Source organism: Dermacentor andersoni, chromosome 9 (assembly GCF_023375885.2).
Source record: "Dermacentor andersoni chromosome 9, qqDerAnde1_hic_scaffold, whole genome shotgun sequence".
Lineage (NCBI taxonomy): Eukaryota > Metazoa > Arthropoda > Arachnida > Ixodida > Ixodidae > Dermacentor > Dermacentor andersoni.
In genome coordinates this window covers 41,646,895-41,666,417 of record NC_092822.1, presented here as the reverse complement: position 1 = coordinate 41,666,417, position 19,523 = coordinate 41,646,895, and the positions used below count along the sequence as shown (strand labels likewise).

General features: G+C 43.9%; 1 protein-coding gene and 1 long non-coding RNA gene across 2 annotated transcripts in view; both read right to left on the bottom strand.

The window, feature by feature from the left end:
- Positions 1–1,937: 1,937 nt before the first annotated feature.
- LOC129383903 (uncharacterized) lies at positions 1,938–6,448 on the bottom strand. The gene is made up of 2 exons (XR_008611723.1): positions 6,385–6,448; positions 1,938–4,096 (listed from the first exon to the last, which is right to left on the bottom strand). It is a non-coding gene; the product is annotated as an uncharacterized lncRNA (long non-coding RNA).
- Positions 6,449–12,693: 6,245 nt separating this feature from the next.
- LOC129383877 (cadherin-6-like) overlaps positions 12,694–19,523 on the bottom strand; it is a 203,938-nt gene continuing 197,108 nt past the window's right edge. Inside the window, exons 2-3 of the mRNA XM_055068844.2 lie at positions 14,729–14,955; positions 12,694–12,942 (exon numbers count right to left, since the gene is read on the bottom strand). Coding sequence (XP_054924819.2) covers positions 12,694–12,942; positions 14,729–14,955 — 476 coding nt within the window. The remainder of the gene's footprint in view (positions 12,943–14,728; positions 14,956–19,523) is intronic.

The window sequence follows — 19,523 nt, the reverse complement described above, 5'->3', positions numbered from 1 at the left end:
CATCTACACTCATGCGTGTGTTCAATTTATATATGCACAGGATGGACTTGCCGGCTAGTTGGTTGAGCATTTTAGAAGAAACAGCGCAACACAAGGACGACGCAAAAACATGCCACACCACGAAGCGCTGGTGTGGTTGATGCTTTTTTTCGTCCTTGTGTTTGCGCTGTTTCTTCTTCCACGATACACGCACACCACAGGTACGCGAAAGTTTAGGAGCATAAGTGGTTAACTCTGTTTTCCCCGTTTTCTCTCAGTGTCAATGGCACAGTGCGTTGCCCGGAATTGTGCACGCTTACCCCCATATACAGAAATGCATCATAACTTGAAGCCCATGCTTGACTTGATCTAAATGACGCAAGTCGTGAACGCACCAAAAGAAAGGCAGTGAGCGTCTTGGGGGACGTTCGCACCAGGCGTCGTTTATATCAAGTCAAGCATGAGCTTTGTATTAAGATACATTTCTGAATACGGGGGGGGCTAGACATCTGCTTCTTCCAGAAAATGTCGAAGAAACGCCCGCCAAAACCAGGCACATTCGTAAACTTAACAAGGCAATACGAAGCTCCATAGAAAAAAAGAAGAGTGGTATTAAAAGCTTTCAGTATTTTTCTTTACTCCAAAATAGTTGCGCTCTCGTAGCTTCACTGTACTGAGATAGTGCAGCGTTATCTAGAAAGCATGAATGTCCTAACTCCATGCCAAAATAAGCTTGTAAAATTATTTAGGTGCTAGAATCCAGGGTTTGTAGCGATCCTTGAAAATCTTTTATTTCTAAAATGCCATTTTCAAGGCATTGAAAACCCTTGAATTTTTAGAAGTACTGGAAAGTCCTTAAACTTGTACACTTGGCTAGACTTAGCAGACCTTGCCAAGCGCTTTTTTTCCCTTCTGTGACACTCTTTCGCATGTCACAGAAAATTGTCTCTGGAGGTAATAGAAGGAAAGCGACATCCTTAAAGTTAAAATTACAAAGGAGCTGCAGATACCAGTTTATGCACATGGAACCGGCGACAAATGTGCTTGGAGGAGCAGAAGCAGGAAGCTCAACAGTTGAGGCATTCGAAGAGAAGCCGTGAAGTGAAGTAAATTGAGAGCGACAGACACAATAAAAAGAAATTAGAAATGACTATTGCTTATTTGATGGTGAAAAAAGCTGAGGCAACAGATGACATCACCTACACTGTCAAACCAAACAGTATTCAAAAACTGCAAATGTTGCAGGTCCAAGTAGTTAATTGTGCTATTGCAGAAAAACTTTGAGCGCTTTCTTGAAATGCTTCCTTGTGTGCGTTTAGTGGTGGGCGGTGTAAGGCAAATTAGCAGTCTTTCAAATGTTTGAAATCACTGAAATGCGATTTGTTTTGTTTTCTTTTGTTTGCATTAAAGTTAACGGTGTTCTTGAACAAGTTATTGCCTGTCCAAACTACTACACACATTGCACGAGGTCCTTGAAGTTACTGTGTCGGGGCCTCGAAAGTCCTTGAAAACCATTGAATTTTTTTCTTCAATATTGCTACGAACCCAGTAGAACAACTGTCATGGAGTAAAAACCTTGGCTGAACAGGGGCTTATACGCAGAGCACAGGAAGACTAGAAATGCAGTAGTAGGCATGGAGGGCCCTGAAAAAAATGTGCCACATCCGCTCGTCTGCCTTATGTTTCTGCACCGACTGTCGCATTTTTAATAGAAGTGCACTTTCTGTTCCACTCCAATAAACGCAACATTACGAACTCCAGTGTGGGGCAGTCCTTCAGCCAGTGCAGAACTTTTTCTGTACATCCGAGTCAGCTCTGTCATTTTTCCAGCATTGTAGTACAAGATTTGTTAAACTGGTTTAGCAGAATATGAGCAGTACGCTCTTAAATCAGCTGTTTATTTGTATGCACAAGTTCAGGTCCTCAGTTTGGTTGCATGACAAATTGCCATACCTCAATTGATACAAGAAACAATTTTATTACAGTTTAATAAAATCCAAACAGTAATAATCACAACAATATAATGACATACATTTCTTTTGGTACGTATACAGCCCATGTCTTGGCAGTGTATAAATTCAACTATACACCGCAAGTACTGTGTCCTGACCACTATTATTCACATGTGTAAAAGCATCACAGCAATTCAACAAATATCACAGTAATTAGTGACATACACTTTGTAACTGCTTTACATGAGCATAATGTATACAAATGGTCCCTGTGTACCTACACATGACTTGTGCCACCCGAGTACTATTACTCACATGTGTAAAACCAACAAAGCAGTTCTTTAAAAAATATCACAGCGCTTAGTGACGTACATGCTGTAACTCCCTTGTAGAAACTTAATACAAACACGTGAGGACACAGAAAGCTAGCAGTGGGCATACATGGGAATACCACCACCTCAATACTAATTCACAAGTGTAAAACCAACCAAGCAGTTCTTTAAAGAATACCACAATGCTTCGTGACATACATTTTCTAACTAGCTTATATAAGCTTTATACAAACATGAGAACATACACAAAGCTAGCGGTGCACCCGCATAGAAGTGCGGCCATCTGAACACGATTATTTGCAAGTGTAAGCTCAACAGAACAGTTCGTTATAGTGACGCACATTTTGTAACTGCCTTATACAAGCTTAGTGCAAGCACAAGAATGCAGAAAAATATAAATTAAAAACTTGCTCTATGCATACACAAACAGATCAACACAAATGGTAAACACCGCTTTGAAGACAAATGTGACTGTGGCAAAGCGCAGTGCCGTGCCGGTTGAAATTGCCACCCACAAAAGTATTGAGCAATGCTTAAACCACAGGCAATAAAGTGCTGAAAGACTGCGTCTCTAACGTAACTATTTTAATTCAAATTTCTTGAATATAGGGCTCGCTTGCAGATAAGGCATCTGATCAAACTGACCTGATTTTACACCTGCTACATGCATACAATGCACTCAGATATAAATGGTAATAATAATTATAAAAGGCATTTAAAAACTTGATAGTATGATGAAGATGCATGACTAGAAAAGTTCTGTCCCCCTCGTACTTGTTAAAATGGTGTAAGTACGACACATGTTCTTTTTTTCCTCAATTTTTGCATTAATGGACAGCCGGGAACCTCGAACCGACACAAAAAAAAAGATACTGCTATGTTAATAGTGTTATGAATAATTTTTTGTGAAAGCTTTTTTACAGACAAGTTGCAGTCTGGTTTCTGGAGGTTGGGCTGTATCTTGCAAAATAACTTGAAAAGTGGTCACATGGGAGCATGACACTATATCATAATGTTAGTTTCAGTTGACTCTTGCCCTACAAGTCGCTGCTCACTGTGGCCAGTGATGCAACAGCAGTGTCTGTGTGATTTTCATCACACTTCTGTCCTATGCCATTCTTACCAGAGTTGGCGGCACATAGATACCCAAATTTCGATAGTGTTGCTTTCTCAGGTGGTTGTTTTTGATTTGCTCAATATCAGTTGGCACTTCAGCTGCATCAAACTTCTTTTTCACCTCTTCAACAACAACGTCAACAACAATCTTATGACACCTGTGTTGTCCTTCTAGTTGCCTACAAAGACCAGTCAACCTAGCAACAACACTGACAGTCTCTACTATCTTGTAATGGGGGAGAGGTGTGTCCCACCATGTGTTCCACATTCTTGTCACTATGTGGGCTGGCTGGGGAGGCAACAACTGTAACATGTTTGCATTTGCATATATTAAAGTGATGCTTGTACTGTGTTATAACACCTAACTTAGTCTTGCACTTGCTGCACAATAACACTGGCTCACAGTCGTGGTGAAAAGCTTTTGTATGTTGAGCAAATGAGTTGTATCCACTACAAAAAAAGTCAGTGATAGCACACATGTTGCTCTACCAGGCCTGGTGTGGTTCCTTCTGACACTGCTGCTGATGCTGTCGCGCTGCTGCTTGCCTCGTACACTGTTGCAGCTGCAGTAGACATGGCAGTCTCTGTATCTATTGCTGCCATGTCATCTGTCATGGTAACTTCCAAGTGGTATCGGGCTCACTTCTGCAACAGAGATGTTGTTTGCCCCTTGAGGGCTCTCATGATCAGGGCCAATAATTTCGTAGGCATTGTCTCCTGCATCGAAGCACCAATAAGAACAGCATGAATTAATAAACATAGCTTTAAAAAGTATGGACATCAAGACTTAACCACAAGCTTTGCACATAAGTGACCGGGCTTAATGAATAATACTTGCAGGAGGAGTTACACAATTGTTTGTGTATATTACAGTAAAGCCTCATCAGAAGATATTCAAGAGGCACGGGAAACATGTCTCTCGAAACCAAAAATTTTGAGACACTGAGGAGCCAGACTAGATCACTTTATTATGCATCATCACTAAAGTATGTTTTGATATATCTGAAGGAATAAATGCTCAGGGTGGCTTAAAGGGCCCCTAAACCACTTCTAGACATTTTTTCAACATTTCAAGTAAACACGCGTATCGAAATCAGAATGCAGTCACGATCGCCGAAGTCAAATGCCAGAGTGCGTAGCACTGCCGGAGCACCACAATATCAAGAAAATCACTCCGTGCGCCTCTCTGGACCTATCCTGCACCCCCCAGTTTGTCCTGACGTCACCAGGCTGTCTCTGATGATGTCACCAGTTTCCGGTGCTGTCGATTGGTCGAACGAAAGTGTACGACTGCCAGCAAGGCCTGCAAGCAAATACACACGCTCCTTCCTCGTCGCGTTGCGCGCGATGCCATTGTGGGCAGCCAATGGGGGCAAGGAACAGAAACACCAACAGAAGGGTCTCCCTATGAGGCTCTTCAACACGAGTCACCATACAGTTCCGTTGTATTAGCGCGACCCCTCGCAGGACGACGGGCCAGCGCGGCAGCAACAGAGCTTGGTGGTGTTGGCCTGTCCCCTAACATTTGGAGGTGTACTAGGCAAGGAAAAGTCGATACTGTCCATATGGTGTGTACCAGATGAAATAGTAAAATGAGTGGGGACTACTTTTCGATAATCAAACACCCGTAGCTCCACTATTACTGCACCGTTTCGAAAAATTCTCGTGGCTACCTGTTCATTGCCTTATTGTGTAGAACTGCAACACCGCAACTAAATTTCAACCTCGGTGGTTTAGGGGCCCTTTAAAGAAGACATTCACAGCTTTTTAGTGACTGTAGATTGTGTTAGCTTCCTTCCCAACTTCTGGAATTTAAACACTTCACTTTGCAAGCCTTGTTGCTCGCAGTACCTTTGAGGTGCTCTTAGACGCTCGTCAGCTTCAACTGCCGACACTTTCTGCCCTGCACTGTCCTCGTTGCCCTCCTTTTCTGGTTCATGCTAAAAGAGACATGCGCGATTGACTTGTGTAAGGATTGCGTGATCTTTACGCCCTTCGGAGCACACAAGGTGCACAAAGTGAATGTGTCTGGGTTGTGTCCCTTCGAAGTAGTGAATACTTAAAAAGTCATCCTTAGTAACAAAGGTGTCTCTTGTATACAGTATTGTTAACGTGGCAAACATCGGAAAACCAACCAAACCATTTTCAGATGTCTCTTACAACCAAGTGCATCTTGTAATGAGATTCTACTGTACTGAATATTTTTCAACTATGGATCATCTGCATGTACATATAGTCACAAAGACGTTGTGTGGAATGGCGAATCGGGAAACAGTTCGTACTCTTACTTTTTGTCCCTAACATAAGCAGCTGATAACAATATGATAAAAAAGCAGGCAATGAGGCTAGAATGGAACATAATCCTTCAGCTCTAAACAGTTTTTTGGGCCCACATCATTCCCTCATATGACATAAGGAAACAACTTGATTGCAGTAATGGCTGCACGTGATCTGAGTTGATTGAAACAAACTATACGTAAGGTTATCCTGCTGGTGATCCTGGCTGCGTGATGCTTCTCATGCTTTTTGGCACGATTCCTTTTTTTTTCACTCCACTTTTTTTTCAGATTTTCTCCCCTTTCCCTTCCCCCTTGTGTAAAATAGCACACTTGAAGTATCAAATCTGTTGAACTAACGTGTGTATCAAACCTGTTAACATGTGTGCTTCTCTGTGGTCTGTGCTGTATTTTTGCGCTGCACAATTCAGTTCAAGATGAAAGATGGAACGTCCCTGCCTTTAGTTTAATTGTGTGTGTGTGTGTGTGTGTGTGTATACGTCTCTCTCATGGTACATGGTCATGGTACCTGTACATTCAGGAGTGCCTGCATGCCCTTCTCTCCTGCTCCAGTGACGAAAAGGAGAGCCTGTTTATGTACCATAGTAAAAAATTCAAAGGTTTTCGCTGTGCCCATTACATCCCTTATCATATGGATCTGTCACAATACAGAGTAGCAGTGGTCCATAATACTAGCCCATCTCAACATAATTATAAATTAACACATACCGACATGCTGCGAAACAGCTGTTGCAAAGCCGCTGGTGAAGGCGATTACCGCAGTACAGCCGAGTTCCACCTGTATAGTGACAAATCCATATGCGTGTTAGCAACTCAGTAGTTGCTGATTGTTTCATAAGCTTTACACTACACAATAAAGTAATCTAGACAACTTTGTTGGAACAAATGCATATAATTAGGGCACCACTTAAACACTAACACGATTAATTGCCCCCAATCTCTCACTCACTAAGGGATAATACTACTGAAACATCGGTGGAGAGCTCAGATTAACACAGCCCACAAAGGACAAGCGTTCTTTGAGGAAAACAGCTATAACAGCGGTTAGTTTTCTTGATCATATTATGTGGTAGCTTTGATTTAAATGTTATGCAGTACTATAAAATACGAAGTGCCGCATTTCTAGCAGCAGAAGGCGTCGTCAGGCTCATGGTACAACAGATTTTTGCACTGTTTGTCAGTGAGCCGACACATACAAAGAAAACCGAATTCACACATACATATACAGTGTCAAGTGCACTTCTTCTGAAAACGCAGCCACCAGTCACGAATTTCATGCATCCACAGTTTGGCTAAATAACCTGTGAGAAAAAGACATGTTTACCTGGAATAGCAACCTTTTTTCCTGCTGCAAAACTTTCCTTCGAATTAATGAAATAACTTTACAGCGTCATAATGCGTTTCTTGCAACTACTTGCCGGCAGTGGCGAGTTAGTGTTTATATCCGACTCATTGGGCGACAATACTGCCAAACACAAATGCTTCACGAACACGAGAACACGTCCCTCGCAGAGAATAGCAACCATATATGCCTCTGTGAGACATGATCGCACCTTTGTGGTCAAAATGTACATTAGAACGACATCACCATCTCATTAAAAAAAAAAGCCTCCGTACAAGGCAGCTGCCAACTGCATAAAATTGCAACTGATGTCCACTTACTGGTGGCCTGTGTTTGAGTCACTTTTGGCACTTGACTGGGTGCTGAGAAATGCACGTCCTGGGTTGTCCCTGCAAAACATACAGGGTTATGTCAAATGTTGAAAATATATATATGCCGGCATTTCATCAGTCGCAAAACAAACGAGTAAACTAATAAACAACTGTAATGTAACAGAGTACACATCATAAGATAGGCTGTCAACTGTTAATGCATTACGCAAAAAACCTAATGCATAGGAAAGACTATATGTATACACACGAAGCTGACACACAATTTAATTCGCTCTAGGTTTTTCCGTGCAGTATATTCATATTATTATGTCTCGTGGTTAGAGCAAAATTAGTGTAAATTACGAACTAAATTATCTACCCTGGAAACTTTTCTTCAATATGCACCTGTGCGCGCTTCGAACGAGTAGCGTTGTAAAATTTACGTACATGGCATTTAACATAGTTGCTGAACACGGATTTCCTTTGCCCTGTGTCGTGTACAGTGAGCTACATATATCTGCCCCCCCCCCCCCTTTTTTGTACTAGCCATACTGCGTGCCACTGCACCTATACGCACGTCAGTAAACCTCACGACACAGAAATAAAAAAGCGCCAATCACCCATGCCTGCATGTTGTAGTGGGCCTAACCTAACCAAGCATGGGCTGTTGCTTTTTATAGTAAACACAGGCACCATGCTCATTGCAAGTATGTATCATGTCGCTAAGCAAATATGCAATTTCATTGTACCACTATTTTTTTATCACATGGATATATCTGTTGAGAGGCAAGACAAAAAGCAGCCACTTCTCAGAACTAATCAGCTTTCTTAAAACACATTTTTAACTTTTCAATGACACTTGCTGCTATGTGCTTGTCTCCAGAGAGCATACTTGATTTGACTTTCCAATCAGAGACATTACATAAATATACCATGTTAAGATGACTGCCTCGAGCACGTGAGAATTTTCATCTTCATGTAACATACTGTATCTTGATTTTGTTGACATTTGGTCAAATGGTACACCCAATATACCCACATACTAGTTTTCTTGTCCAAATAACATGCCAATGTATTTTGATTTTTTGGCATTGGCTCCTCTGCACTACGTAAAGTCGCGCTGCACTGGCTCTTTCACATCCTCGTGTCCTTGCAGCTGCCTTCTTGCGTTATATAAAGCGTGTGCCTGAAAAATATCGTATACAAAAGTCAACACAAGGGCATGGTGCAAAACAGCATCAAGACAGTCATGGCAATAAAAAAGTCGTAGCTCTTAGTCTTCCTAGTGAAATGCATGCAAAACATCCAAATGACTGCAACAGTCAACTGCTAAACTAACTTCAATTTTTAGATTTAAGCAAAAAAACAAATAAACCACAGTTCATCCTTGTTTTTCATGAATGTTGGAATACTCCTGCTAATGAATAGAATATTGGTCATTTTCAGACGTCATAGGTCTGTCATGAGTCTGGTGTATCGCAAACACCACTTGTGACACATCCTAAGCACGTGCCCAGTGTGCCCCCCCCCCCCCCCCCCCCGCACCATCCCTGGTTGTGTCACTGCTGAAGCCATAATTTGAGGATTATAGCTGCAAACATGATGCTCAGTAGGGATGAAAATATTGTCCTTCAGCTCAATGGATATATGGATGTGCCTATAAAAAAGGGCAGCAAGGCTTGTTATGGCAAGCTTACCCACATTTCAATACTAACAAGTTCACTGCGGCCTGCCTCTAAGCTTACTAAAAGGCATGAACTTATTTTCATGCATGAGGTGCGCAGTGGAGTTCATTTTCGACAGACCCGACTACTGCTGCAGTTTGAAATCTAGCATTTTAGATTCTTGTAGGCATGTAAAAGTTGCAGTTAAACCGCAGTTATTAGTTTATTACACCAACCTATTGTTCTGTGTACGACAGACTGGTAACACGGAATTAAAGCAACATTTTATTTTGATATTTTATTTCTCTACTAAAAATATTCAAGCGATAAACACATCTTGATCTGCCATGCTATAGCAAAATGCACACATTACGCTTGTAACCCCCAGAGGAAGGCTGATTTAGCTGTTCATATGACATAACTCTGACACGCAACTCATATTAGCAAATGCACAGGCATGTCCAAAACAATAAGCGTATGCAAAGCGCCCCTGCAATTGTAATTCCACACAGCAGCCGTTATATTCGATGCCGATGCGTAACTAGCTGCTCGACAATTCACCGAGTTCGTAGACATAAGCATCCTTTCAGTTTCGCACCGTGCACGAAAACCGCAACAGGAGACAAAACCAGACCTATAATCACACCATTTCAACATAAGCAAAAACAGTTCAGTCTTAGGGATAAACAGTGCGAGAGCGATTTAGTGCGCGACGGCGACGAGCGACGGCTTCGAGCGACAAAACGGGCCGTCGCTTGAACAGATGGCTCGGTTCTGGAAATCTAGAAATCGTCGCTTGTCGCCCAGAAGTGCTATGAGCGACTAGCCAATAGCGCGAAGCCGGAACTGGATGTACATACATCGCTCAAATACTACCGATTCTCGCGCGGAACGAGCAAATGATTGAATTTTTATACGTGCAAGGATAAGAACGTACTGCAAGACCTCCGGAAATATTTTATGCGACTTTTTGTAGTAAAATACATCAACGTAAATTACTAAAGCACGCGTCACGTGTGACTGCAGCCCTCATGCCGGCAACACCGTGGAGGCGTCGCTCAAAATCGTCGCTCGCACGGAGTACGACTTGTAGGCGACGAGCGAACGCGACAGCCATCTCCGTCGCGTCGCTTGTAGCTGCCGCGCGCAAGATCGCTTATATGGGGTTTATACTTTTTTCAGCATAAAACATGGATTCCTCATGCGTTTTCAGTAAGTTCAAGATAACGCGCCCAACTGACCTCTTGCAGCATGCAGTTTCTAACTAGCACTGGTGCTGCACGTAACTTCAGTGGTCGCAGATTCCCCCTGCGCGAGACACCGTCAAGCGCGCGGTTTATTTATATAAAAAAAAAAGCATGCTGCCAGCAAAATGACGCCTTCTGTTATGTGATTCCTTAGTTCAACAGCGTTCCGTACACAGTAGACTGCCAAACTGAATAAATTCAAACACACAAAACGCACGCTAATCACGCTCCGCATAGGCTCGGAATCACGGGCTGGTGAACTAACCATTTTAAGCGTCCTCTCGCCTGGCGTCTTATTGAACATACCATAGTTCTGGCAGCGTTTGCGATTTTTAAAGCTCTTACGGACAACGGCAAAGTGATAAAATCACATGCAGTTATCGCGACGACTGGCTTTTTCGATTGACATCGAGAGACACGGCGCGTATGCCTATTCCTTTGTCACGTCGGCTAAGCGCAGCGACGACTTCCTGGCGATAGCATGACATATACGGAGAATGTGCACCTAAGTTAGAATTCACTTACCGTGGAGGATTTGTTGTTATATCCAAGGCATGACGAACGACTGTCGTGTTTTCGTTGCGACGCGAGAAGGCTGACACACGATCTCCCTTGTCTGGCCTTCGCTGTTGCTCGGTGGACGCTTTCTCCGCTGGTGTGTTGTTCCGCGATCTTGAGCGCGCGCGCGCGCGCGCGCGCGGTGGAGCCACTCCGAGTGAAAAAGTAGAGCGCTCGCTACGCGTTCCTTTGAACTGCGGCGGCCTGTTCTCTTAGAAGCAAAACGATGTGTTCTTTGCTCAGCGTGCATTAATGATACATTGCCATGTTCGGGGCCAGCCACCTACAGTTGAAGCAGAAGATTACGCTACGTTTTGTTTTCTATTGCCGCAAGAGTCTGTCTTTTCTATTGTCGCAAGAGTCTTTTCACTCTCTCTCTCTGAAGGGGAGAGTGAAAAGCACATTTCACTCTCTCCTTGGTGACAGAGTGAACAATGCATTTCACTCTCCTCGACATTTTGCGAGAGTAAAACGACGCTTTGAAGAGTGAACCGGCAGCTTCACTCCTGCGATACCCTTCCTAGTTTTTAGAGTGTGGTGTCGTAAACATTAGGCCACAATTACTAACCCAGCCTGGTCTTCGAAACGCCCTGCGTGTGCGCCTAGGTGTTGCTTGCTTGACTTCTTTACCTTGTGAAAGTTCCTGCTCGGAATTGTCGTGTTAGAATACGCTATCTCTGGAATGGACCCGCTGCCACCAATACTTTCCTTGTAGCATGCTACGTAGTGATTGTGCGACGTTGTACCCGACTGCGCGATCGCCCGAGTTAATCATGCTTTAACATTTGTTCGCTGGAGTACACTTGTCATCGTGATATTACATAGATCACGTGACATAGCCATAGATGTGTACGATTGCATGACAAGTGGTAGCATGCTCGACAGCATACTTTTTTTTGTGCACGATACTGTTCGCCATAAGGCCGCTACCGAGCAGGATTTAAGGCATCAGAAATATAATACTGCGTGTTACAACAATAATAAGTTGTCAAAGATGCAAACTGGGTGTTACAACAGTAAACTACATCGATTATGTTTCAGTCATAAAAAGCGGGTAGAAGTGGTAATTTGAACAGTAGCTAAAGAATACAAACTGGGTGTCACAACAGTAAATTACATCATCGAAGTGTCAGTCATAGAAAACAGACAGAATTTGTACCGTAGTATAATACTCCAGCAATTCATTTCGAAATTCCATCAATAACGTGATATTATTGATAGAAAACAGACAAACTAATCATTTTAACAGTAATTTAATACTTCGACAATCCCTCTTCTAATTCATGAAAAACACTCGAATTGATACAACAGACGATATGTGATGTATCTACTAGGTGATGAATAAAATGTAAATAAAAAATATATATGTACAAGAATGGAAGCAAGTATGAATATTCAGGTTTGTAATGACGTCATTATGCATTTTCCGAAGGTTTCAGCTGAGGTGCACTGCATAACCGCTGATGGCAGGGCGTTCCAGTCTCTTACAGCTCGAGATTAGAATGAATATGCATATGCGTCGATATGTAGCTGGGGCACAACGAACATTGAGTTGGGTTAATTGAGAGGTTAATGAGTTCAAAGCTTCAAACATAAGAAACGCGCCTTATATTGAACTCATGCGTGTAGCTTTTTGGTGTGTTTCGGGGTAACATTGATTGATTGAGTGCGTAGTGCCAGCTGGCGGGTCGAATATATTTACATGGCATTGCAGGCAAGATTCTCTAAGTTACTCGCTAATTTCAGCATGTTATTTACGATGGTGTAGCGCGACATTCTCTACGACCTATTTATATAGACAATAAAAGGGCACGTAAGATCTTTGACTAATGGTATTTCCGCAGATCTGAAATTCTCTATAAGATGACCTTCACGAATTTTCAAAGAATGCCAGCTTACCTAAGCGCCCTCGTAGACTCCGGTCCAGCCTCGAGGCGGTAGTAGACCTCGGCGTTGTAGGGCACCGGGTCCGGGTCGTGGGCGCGCACCTGGAGTACCCGGTACCCGGGCCGGGTGCGGGTCTGGTGCACCTCGGCGCGGTACACCGGGTGCTCGAACCGGGGCGGGTAACGGTTGGGAACGGTCACCTCGATCTGCATCGTCTTCACCTCGGTCACACCCTGGCTCACGGCGGCCACGATCACCTGCGCAGAAATGTGCGCAGAATGGGAGTTGAGCTCAAGCCAAGGGTCATCATCATTTCAGAATCTGAATAGATATGGTTATTGGTGTCCCTCTCTAGACACAACACCGCGTGTAACACATTTATAGTTGACGTTGAAGTATTTCAAAAAGATGGATTTTATAAAGCCTTCTTATAACGCGATTTTATAACGCCGTTCTATCCGCGTTCTTTCTACAGCTCAATCGTAAATGCCTGCAATCGTAATAAATGCCTCAGTTAGGTTGGACTTGACGCAGTGTCCTGACAACAAATGAGGTAATGGTGGTGGTGGTGGTGGTGGTAGTAGTAGTGGTGGTAGTAGTAGTAGTAGTAGTAGTAGTAGTAGTAGTAGTAGTAGTAGTAGTAATAATAGTAGTAGGAGTAGTAGGAGTTGTAACTTCTGAAGGGTGAACTGCTGGGCGTATTCGTAATTGCACCTTGACGGGGGTAGCGCGAAACAACAGAGATGAAAGGACGGAAAGCACAGACACGGTATTAGTACTAGCAGTAGTAGCGACAGTAGTACAAGTAGTAGTAGCAGAAGCAGTTCATGTTATTCCTTTTTTTGTTGTAGCAAGCATAATAGTAATAAATGCGTACCAAGAATTATTATATCAAACGCAGATAATCGATTCGGCAACGACGTCAGAAAGACGGAAGTGAAGCTTTTCTTTTGGCTAAAGTGACGCTGTCACACAAGTTAGGCAACCTGGTTTATACATGGCACAACTAAATCCAATAAAAACAAATTAGAAGGCGAGGACCAAAATAGAAACAAGCACGCACACACCTTTCACTTCTATATAGCCAAATCACCGTTTGCTTTGACGCTTAATGTTTTCATAAGCGGAGTTTTTGGAGGCAACTTTCATAGAAAGATCGCGGTATAGGCCTATACGTAACAAGAAAAAGAAAGAAAAACTCGGCAAGAAAAAGAACTTGTTTCAGCGTCAAGCTCACGCGCAGAGAAAGCATGAGCCGTCACAACACATTCTGAACTATGGTGAGCCGGTTTACGCGCATGCATAGCACCACAAAACACCGCTTAGTATCGTAACATGAGCAACGAAAATAGCCGTGCGTGGGGGCCATTCTTGCACTAAATTTAACCTGTTCCATGCACCCTGGAGTGATGTTCCTCCCGGCTGCAGCTACACAGGTGGTTATTTGATGTGGTTGTGCCGATAGGGAGCGTTAGGGGGCCGCGCAATGCTCTGCTTTCGCGCCGTATAAGGTATGGGAAAGACAGCGACAGAAAAAGAAGATCAAGTCACTGGCTACCTCACTCGTCAGCCCCACTTCAACCACTCGCAGCGAGAAGTGCGTCAATGCGTATCATTGTGTTTAGGGCGGTGAACCTGCAGCTTTGTACATGCCTGAATACGGACGTAGCTGCATAGCCCTGTACATATTTGCTTGGTCTGGTATATATAAATATATGTATATAATACTTCGCAGCATTCTACCTCAGACAATTTTCAGTGCAAAACGACCTCTAAACCTCACTCCTTCACTTAAAATTCGTTCGCTGTGGCTGGTACATTAACTGCGGCATAATAAACTCCCTTCGGGGCAATCTTTCTACGACGGGCTTGTTGACACATCGCACGAAAATCACCGGGTACAGGCGCCGTATGAAAGGCCCCGGGCATACGATACGTGACAAAATAGTGACGTGGCAGATACACTACACACGCTGCGCTATCTCTTCTTTTAGCAGCGTAGCCCTGTGTCACATGTCCTGCCACTCACGGCTTCCCACTCACCTCGTACTTGTCGCCGACTTTTCGGTTGATGGGCCGCGCTGTCGTCAGGTTTCCCGTGAGGTGGTTCAAGTGGAAGAAGCTGGAGTCCTTGACGTCCAGCAGGCTGTAGGCGACGGGCTTGCCGGGCGCCGATTCGTCTAGCGCTCGCACGGTGGTCACGTGGACACCCGCCGGGGCGTTCTCGTGTACCCGGGGGTCGTGGAACGGCGACCAGAACACGAGCACGCCTGCGTTAACGGCGTAAAGAAGGAAAATCAGGGAACCCAGTAAAGGAGACGAAAAAAAGAAAAAGGGGCGAGTGGGGGATAAAGAGAAAGGAATTGTAGTGGTGTGCCAAACGGCCATGTTTGACGTTTAGTGACATAAAGACCTACGTCGCAACAGTGGTAACAGCGCATGTCTGGTACTGTTGCGGCGGAATGCGCCGGTCGAGACGCCTGTCGAAAGTGGGAAGACACGTGAGCCTCCCACCGGACAACCAACGCTGTATTTATGGTGAGCGCTACAGTCATCTTTACTCTTCCTAAACGAGCATGATTTGCCTGTTAATTTCTGTGGTTTTGCGTGAAAGAACAAACGCCTAAATTATGAGGAACGTCGTAGTGGGGGAATTCCGGGTTAATTTTCACCACCTGTAGCCCTGTGACGGTCACGCAGTGCAATGTGCACGGGCTTCTTTGCATTTCGCCTCCCCCCCCCCCCCCAAAAAAAAAGAAAATGCGGCCTATGCTGCCAGGAATTTGATCCCGCACCCTCGGGCTCAGTCAGCGTAATTCCAAAGCCACTATGTCAAAGGGTGTATTGATCTTAACTAATATCTGTGTGTGTAGAGGATATAGCACCGGTCCGTGTCGCGCCACAGACGAGATATCGAACTAAACCTATACTGGTAATGGCCCAGTGAGTGGCGGCTTGTGATTTTTTTTTTAGTCCAATGATGAACCAGAGGCTGGGGGGATAAGTGAGTGGCTGGACGTTAACATCGTATCGGAAGGGACGGACTGACAGACACGCGGTATCCAGCTTTATGTCCCTTAGTGTTGCCACGGTTAAAAACAAAATATTTAGTACGGGAGTGCTGTCGTGGTCAAAGTTACTCAACCAGTGAAAGGCAACGCTTACGACACAGGCTCTCTAAAGTGAGTACGTGAATGAAAAGAACCACGGGACCTGAGAGAAAAATAACGCCAAGCGAGATAAATAATGCGGGGGGGGGGGGGGGGGGGGGGGGCTGTGCTGCTGCTCAGGGAGTTGCAAGATCCGTGGTACATCCTCGAGTGGAGCCTGAAATGGCGCTCTGAGGAGATGAAACACACGAAAGAGAAAATCAAGAGCCTCGGAGACAGGTGCCCGAAGGAAGCAAGCAACCTCCTACCCGTATGCGAACAAAAGAGAGTAAAATGTTGATGGCGTGAAAAAGTAAAGAAAATTGTAAGTGTACTTCTCACTAAATGCTTAAGAGCTCGGCATCACGTGCACAAAGAGAAGGCAGCGTACTTTGTTTTCTTTGAGCAGCTTGCCCCACGGCATAGAATTGCCTTCCAACTAAGCTCATTCATGCGCCGTGGCTCAAACAAGCCTAGCTGCAATAATGCAGCCACGCCGGTGTCTTTCTACGCTCGCGTAGCAGAAGACAAAAATAGAAAAAAAACAGAGAACGTAGACAAAGTGGAATAGATGTCCCAAAATTCATCAGCGAAGGAAAGCCAACGAAAATAGCAAGAGCATAATCCTTTGTAAGATGGAGACCACTAACCATCTCTGGAATGACGATAGCAGACGATCAGAAATGTGGCCAAGCAGACGATACAGTAATGGAGCGATATCGCACTAAAGAAAAAAAAATGTTATGCGAGGTCGTAAATAAGCGGTAAAGTAGAAAACAAAGGTATAAAAGAAAAAAGAAGGTGTACTGGCACGTCCGGTCTCACGAATAGCAAGCACGGTAATATTTTCAAACAACTTTAGATGTTTCTTGTTCTTAATGAAAAGACGCGGCCACATAGTTGCAACACACATTGGTGTTTCTTTTATCGCTCTTTAGTATTGTTAGTTTGAGCCAATTCGCAAAAATCTGCGGTAATCAAGCTTTATAGATTTTCGACCACCTGTTTCAAAGGCAGCATGGTATTGCGCGCGAAACACCGGTAATACCAAGTTGATAAGTGAGCTGTTAAAGTACAGTAATTTATATCTGTCGAGATGACAAGGCATTCCCAGGTAAAGAAGAAATTGATCAGAAATTATACCTAAATGCTGACTTAGGAAGCGAAATAAGCCATGGTTGTTTTCACGGCGTGCTATTCCGGAAACCACAATTCCAATTGGGTATCAATTTTGAAAATATAGTTAATGCATTCTATATGTATATATATATATATACATATATATATTCAGAAAATGCATTCCACCTTAGCAAATCGATAAAACATTCTCATTTCGACACCAGAATCGCATCCTCCATTTTTGCACCGATTTTCTTTATCGTCCACGTCTGAAGCATGAATCGGCTGCCCTTTACTACACGTTTGTGCTACTTTGAATGTTTCAACACCAATGACGTGTCTTCCGTTTGGCTGCCAGACACTGCGTGGATAGAGAGCGCGACTGAGCAGATGTTGAAAGAAACGCGGAGATCATCATCAAAAAAAGGAGGCCAAGCTAGCAGACGAGGCTGGACGGAATATCCGAACCCGGCGGCTATGAAGTAGAGCAACTCGGCTGACGTGTTGCCAGGGGCAACGGAGGCTTCTGGATTTGTTTTGTTCAGAACGGCTCCGCACGTCGGTGATCTTGTGGAGAGAACGCTGTGCCTCGGGCCAAGATCAGCAAAAAAAAAAAAAAAAAAAAAGAAGAGACATAAAAATTGCGTTGCCTGTTGCCCACGCGTTGAAAATGCCTTTGTGTGTCGCCATCGCGCTTGAAAGAGGAGATGCCGTGTTACGAAACACTGGCTTCACTGTGGCGAAAAAGTCGTGTCGTGTTGCAGGTGACGTCACCGCGACAAGGAATTTAAGTATGCGATGGCTGATGCCAGTAGGAGGCGTAACGGATGCCATGCGATGTTTCTTGTTCTGCTCAGGCAGTACATCTACACACACACACACACACACACACACATATATATATATATATATATATATATATAGGAAGCTTATATGTCAACAGCTTTTTTTTTTACCTGGGCCATATCCTGAAACCAATACTAAGCCAAAATTCCAAGATTACTTGTATTGCAAACTAACAACGCTTCATACGCATGATTTGGACACTCAGATTTATCCAAGTCGAAGCTGCAAAGACGTGTTACAAAAACACGCTTGCGATTGACATTTAGTGGCTACGCTGTGCAATTTTCGTGTTTTCCTCCACTTCACTTTTGATGTATTTGGTTCAACTTTGTCAAAATAAATAAAGAAAGAAACTCCTCGCGTACCCTGAATGTAAGTACGAGAGAACGCGCTTATCTCATCGTTGCGTGGTCGTCATTACTTCCTCACCATCTCATCGTCGTCTATAAGTCGTCTTCATAAAGTCATCATTACGCCAGCGTGCCACGCTGAATCGTTGTCAGTCTTGTCTCGAGCTCAAGACATTCTGGAATGAAGCTACACTTACATAACTCTTCAAGCTACATTTACATAATAAATATGGTTATTCTCTCTCTCTCGTGACGTTGTCATGGTTGTCATGCTATACATCGTCGCGCCATCGCAAGAACTGTCTCACGTGGAAGGAACGAACGATTCAAGAATGGGTGACGTGGTTTGGCAGAAAGGTGTGAGCGCAAGCTCGAAATGAAGAATACCACTGAATGGTGAAATGTCTATTCTTCGACAGATTCACAGCCAATAGCAAATCAAGCGTGAGAACATCTCTCTCTCTCACGCTATCTCTATTTCTAATGTATATATAGGTATCGAAGGTAAATTTCACATGCGCAGGTGTATCGGGAGTAGAAAACAATAAGGCTACAGCTTGATTCCTCGCTCATTTGTCCATTTCTGCCTCTTTCTTTTGTCTCTGTTATTTTAGAAGTGAAAAATTTGTAAAGGTAGGATACGTTAAAGCTTGCTATCCTGAAATCGCTAAATTTGGCACAGAAGCCATAATAAAAGATTTGTTGTTCACGGTCATGGATACCTTCATTCACAATACGGGATGAACTTTTGCTGGCAAACAAACCTCACGACGCAGAAGAACTAATCACGTGCAAGGATGAAGTGTTGAAATACGAGGCGCATCATTGCTGTTGCCTTTATACGTATTTTTATCTTTCTTTCTTGAATTTTTCGATGGCAAACGCAGCTTGTTTTGCACGACCACTGTTCGGGCATGATAGGTGGCCCTTCATGAAAGCCACGAGAGGTGGCTACAAATGCCATCTTTTTTTCCGTTTTGAAGCAACAAAGGTGGATTTCTTTGCGAAGCCTGGCCCGGATTTTTCATGCTAGAACTCCGTTGGACTTTTGTTTAGGACGAGCGGTGAAATGGAACGCTAAAGGAAAAATGTGTGTCGCCTTTTTAAATCAAAAGCAATCACATTTTTGTTACTACCATCCTCCCACTTATCCTTCCCCCCCCCCCCCCCCCCCTTATTTTCGGCCCTCATAACCGCAAGGCAAAAGCGTCAGTCGGTCACAGAGCTATCAGAAAATTCTGAAGCGAGCAGACAGTGGACAGACGAAACAAAGGTCGCTGTGGTAGGGGGCGTCGCACGGTGTGGGATAATGTAAGCTTGCTTCCTTCGAAAGACGTGGGTAGTGACGGAAGTCGTGATGGCACTGCCCTTCTA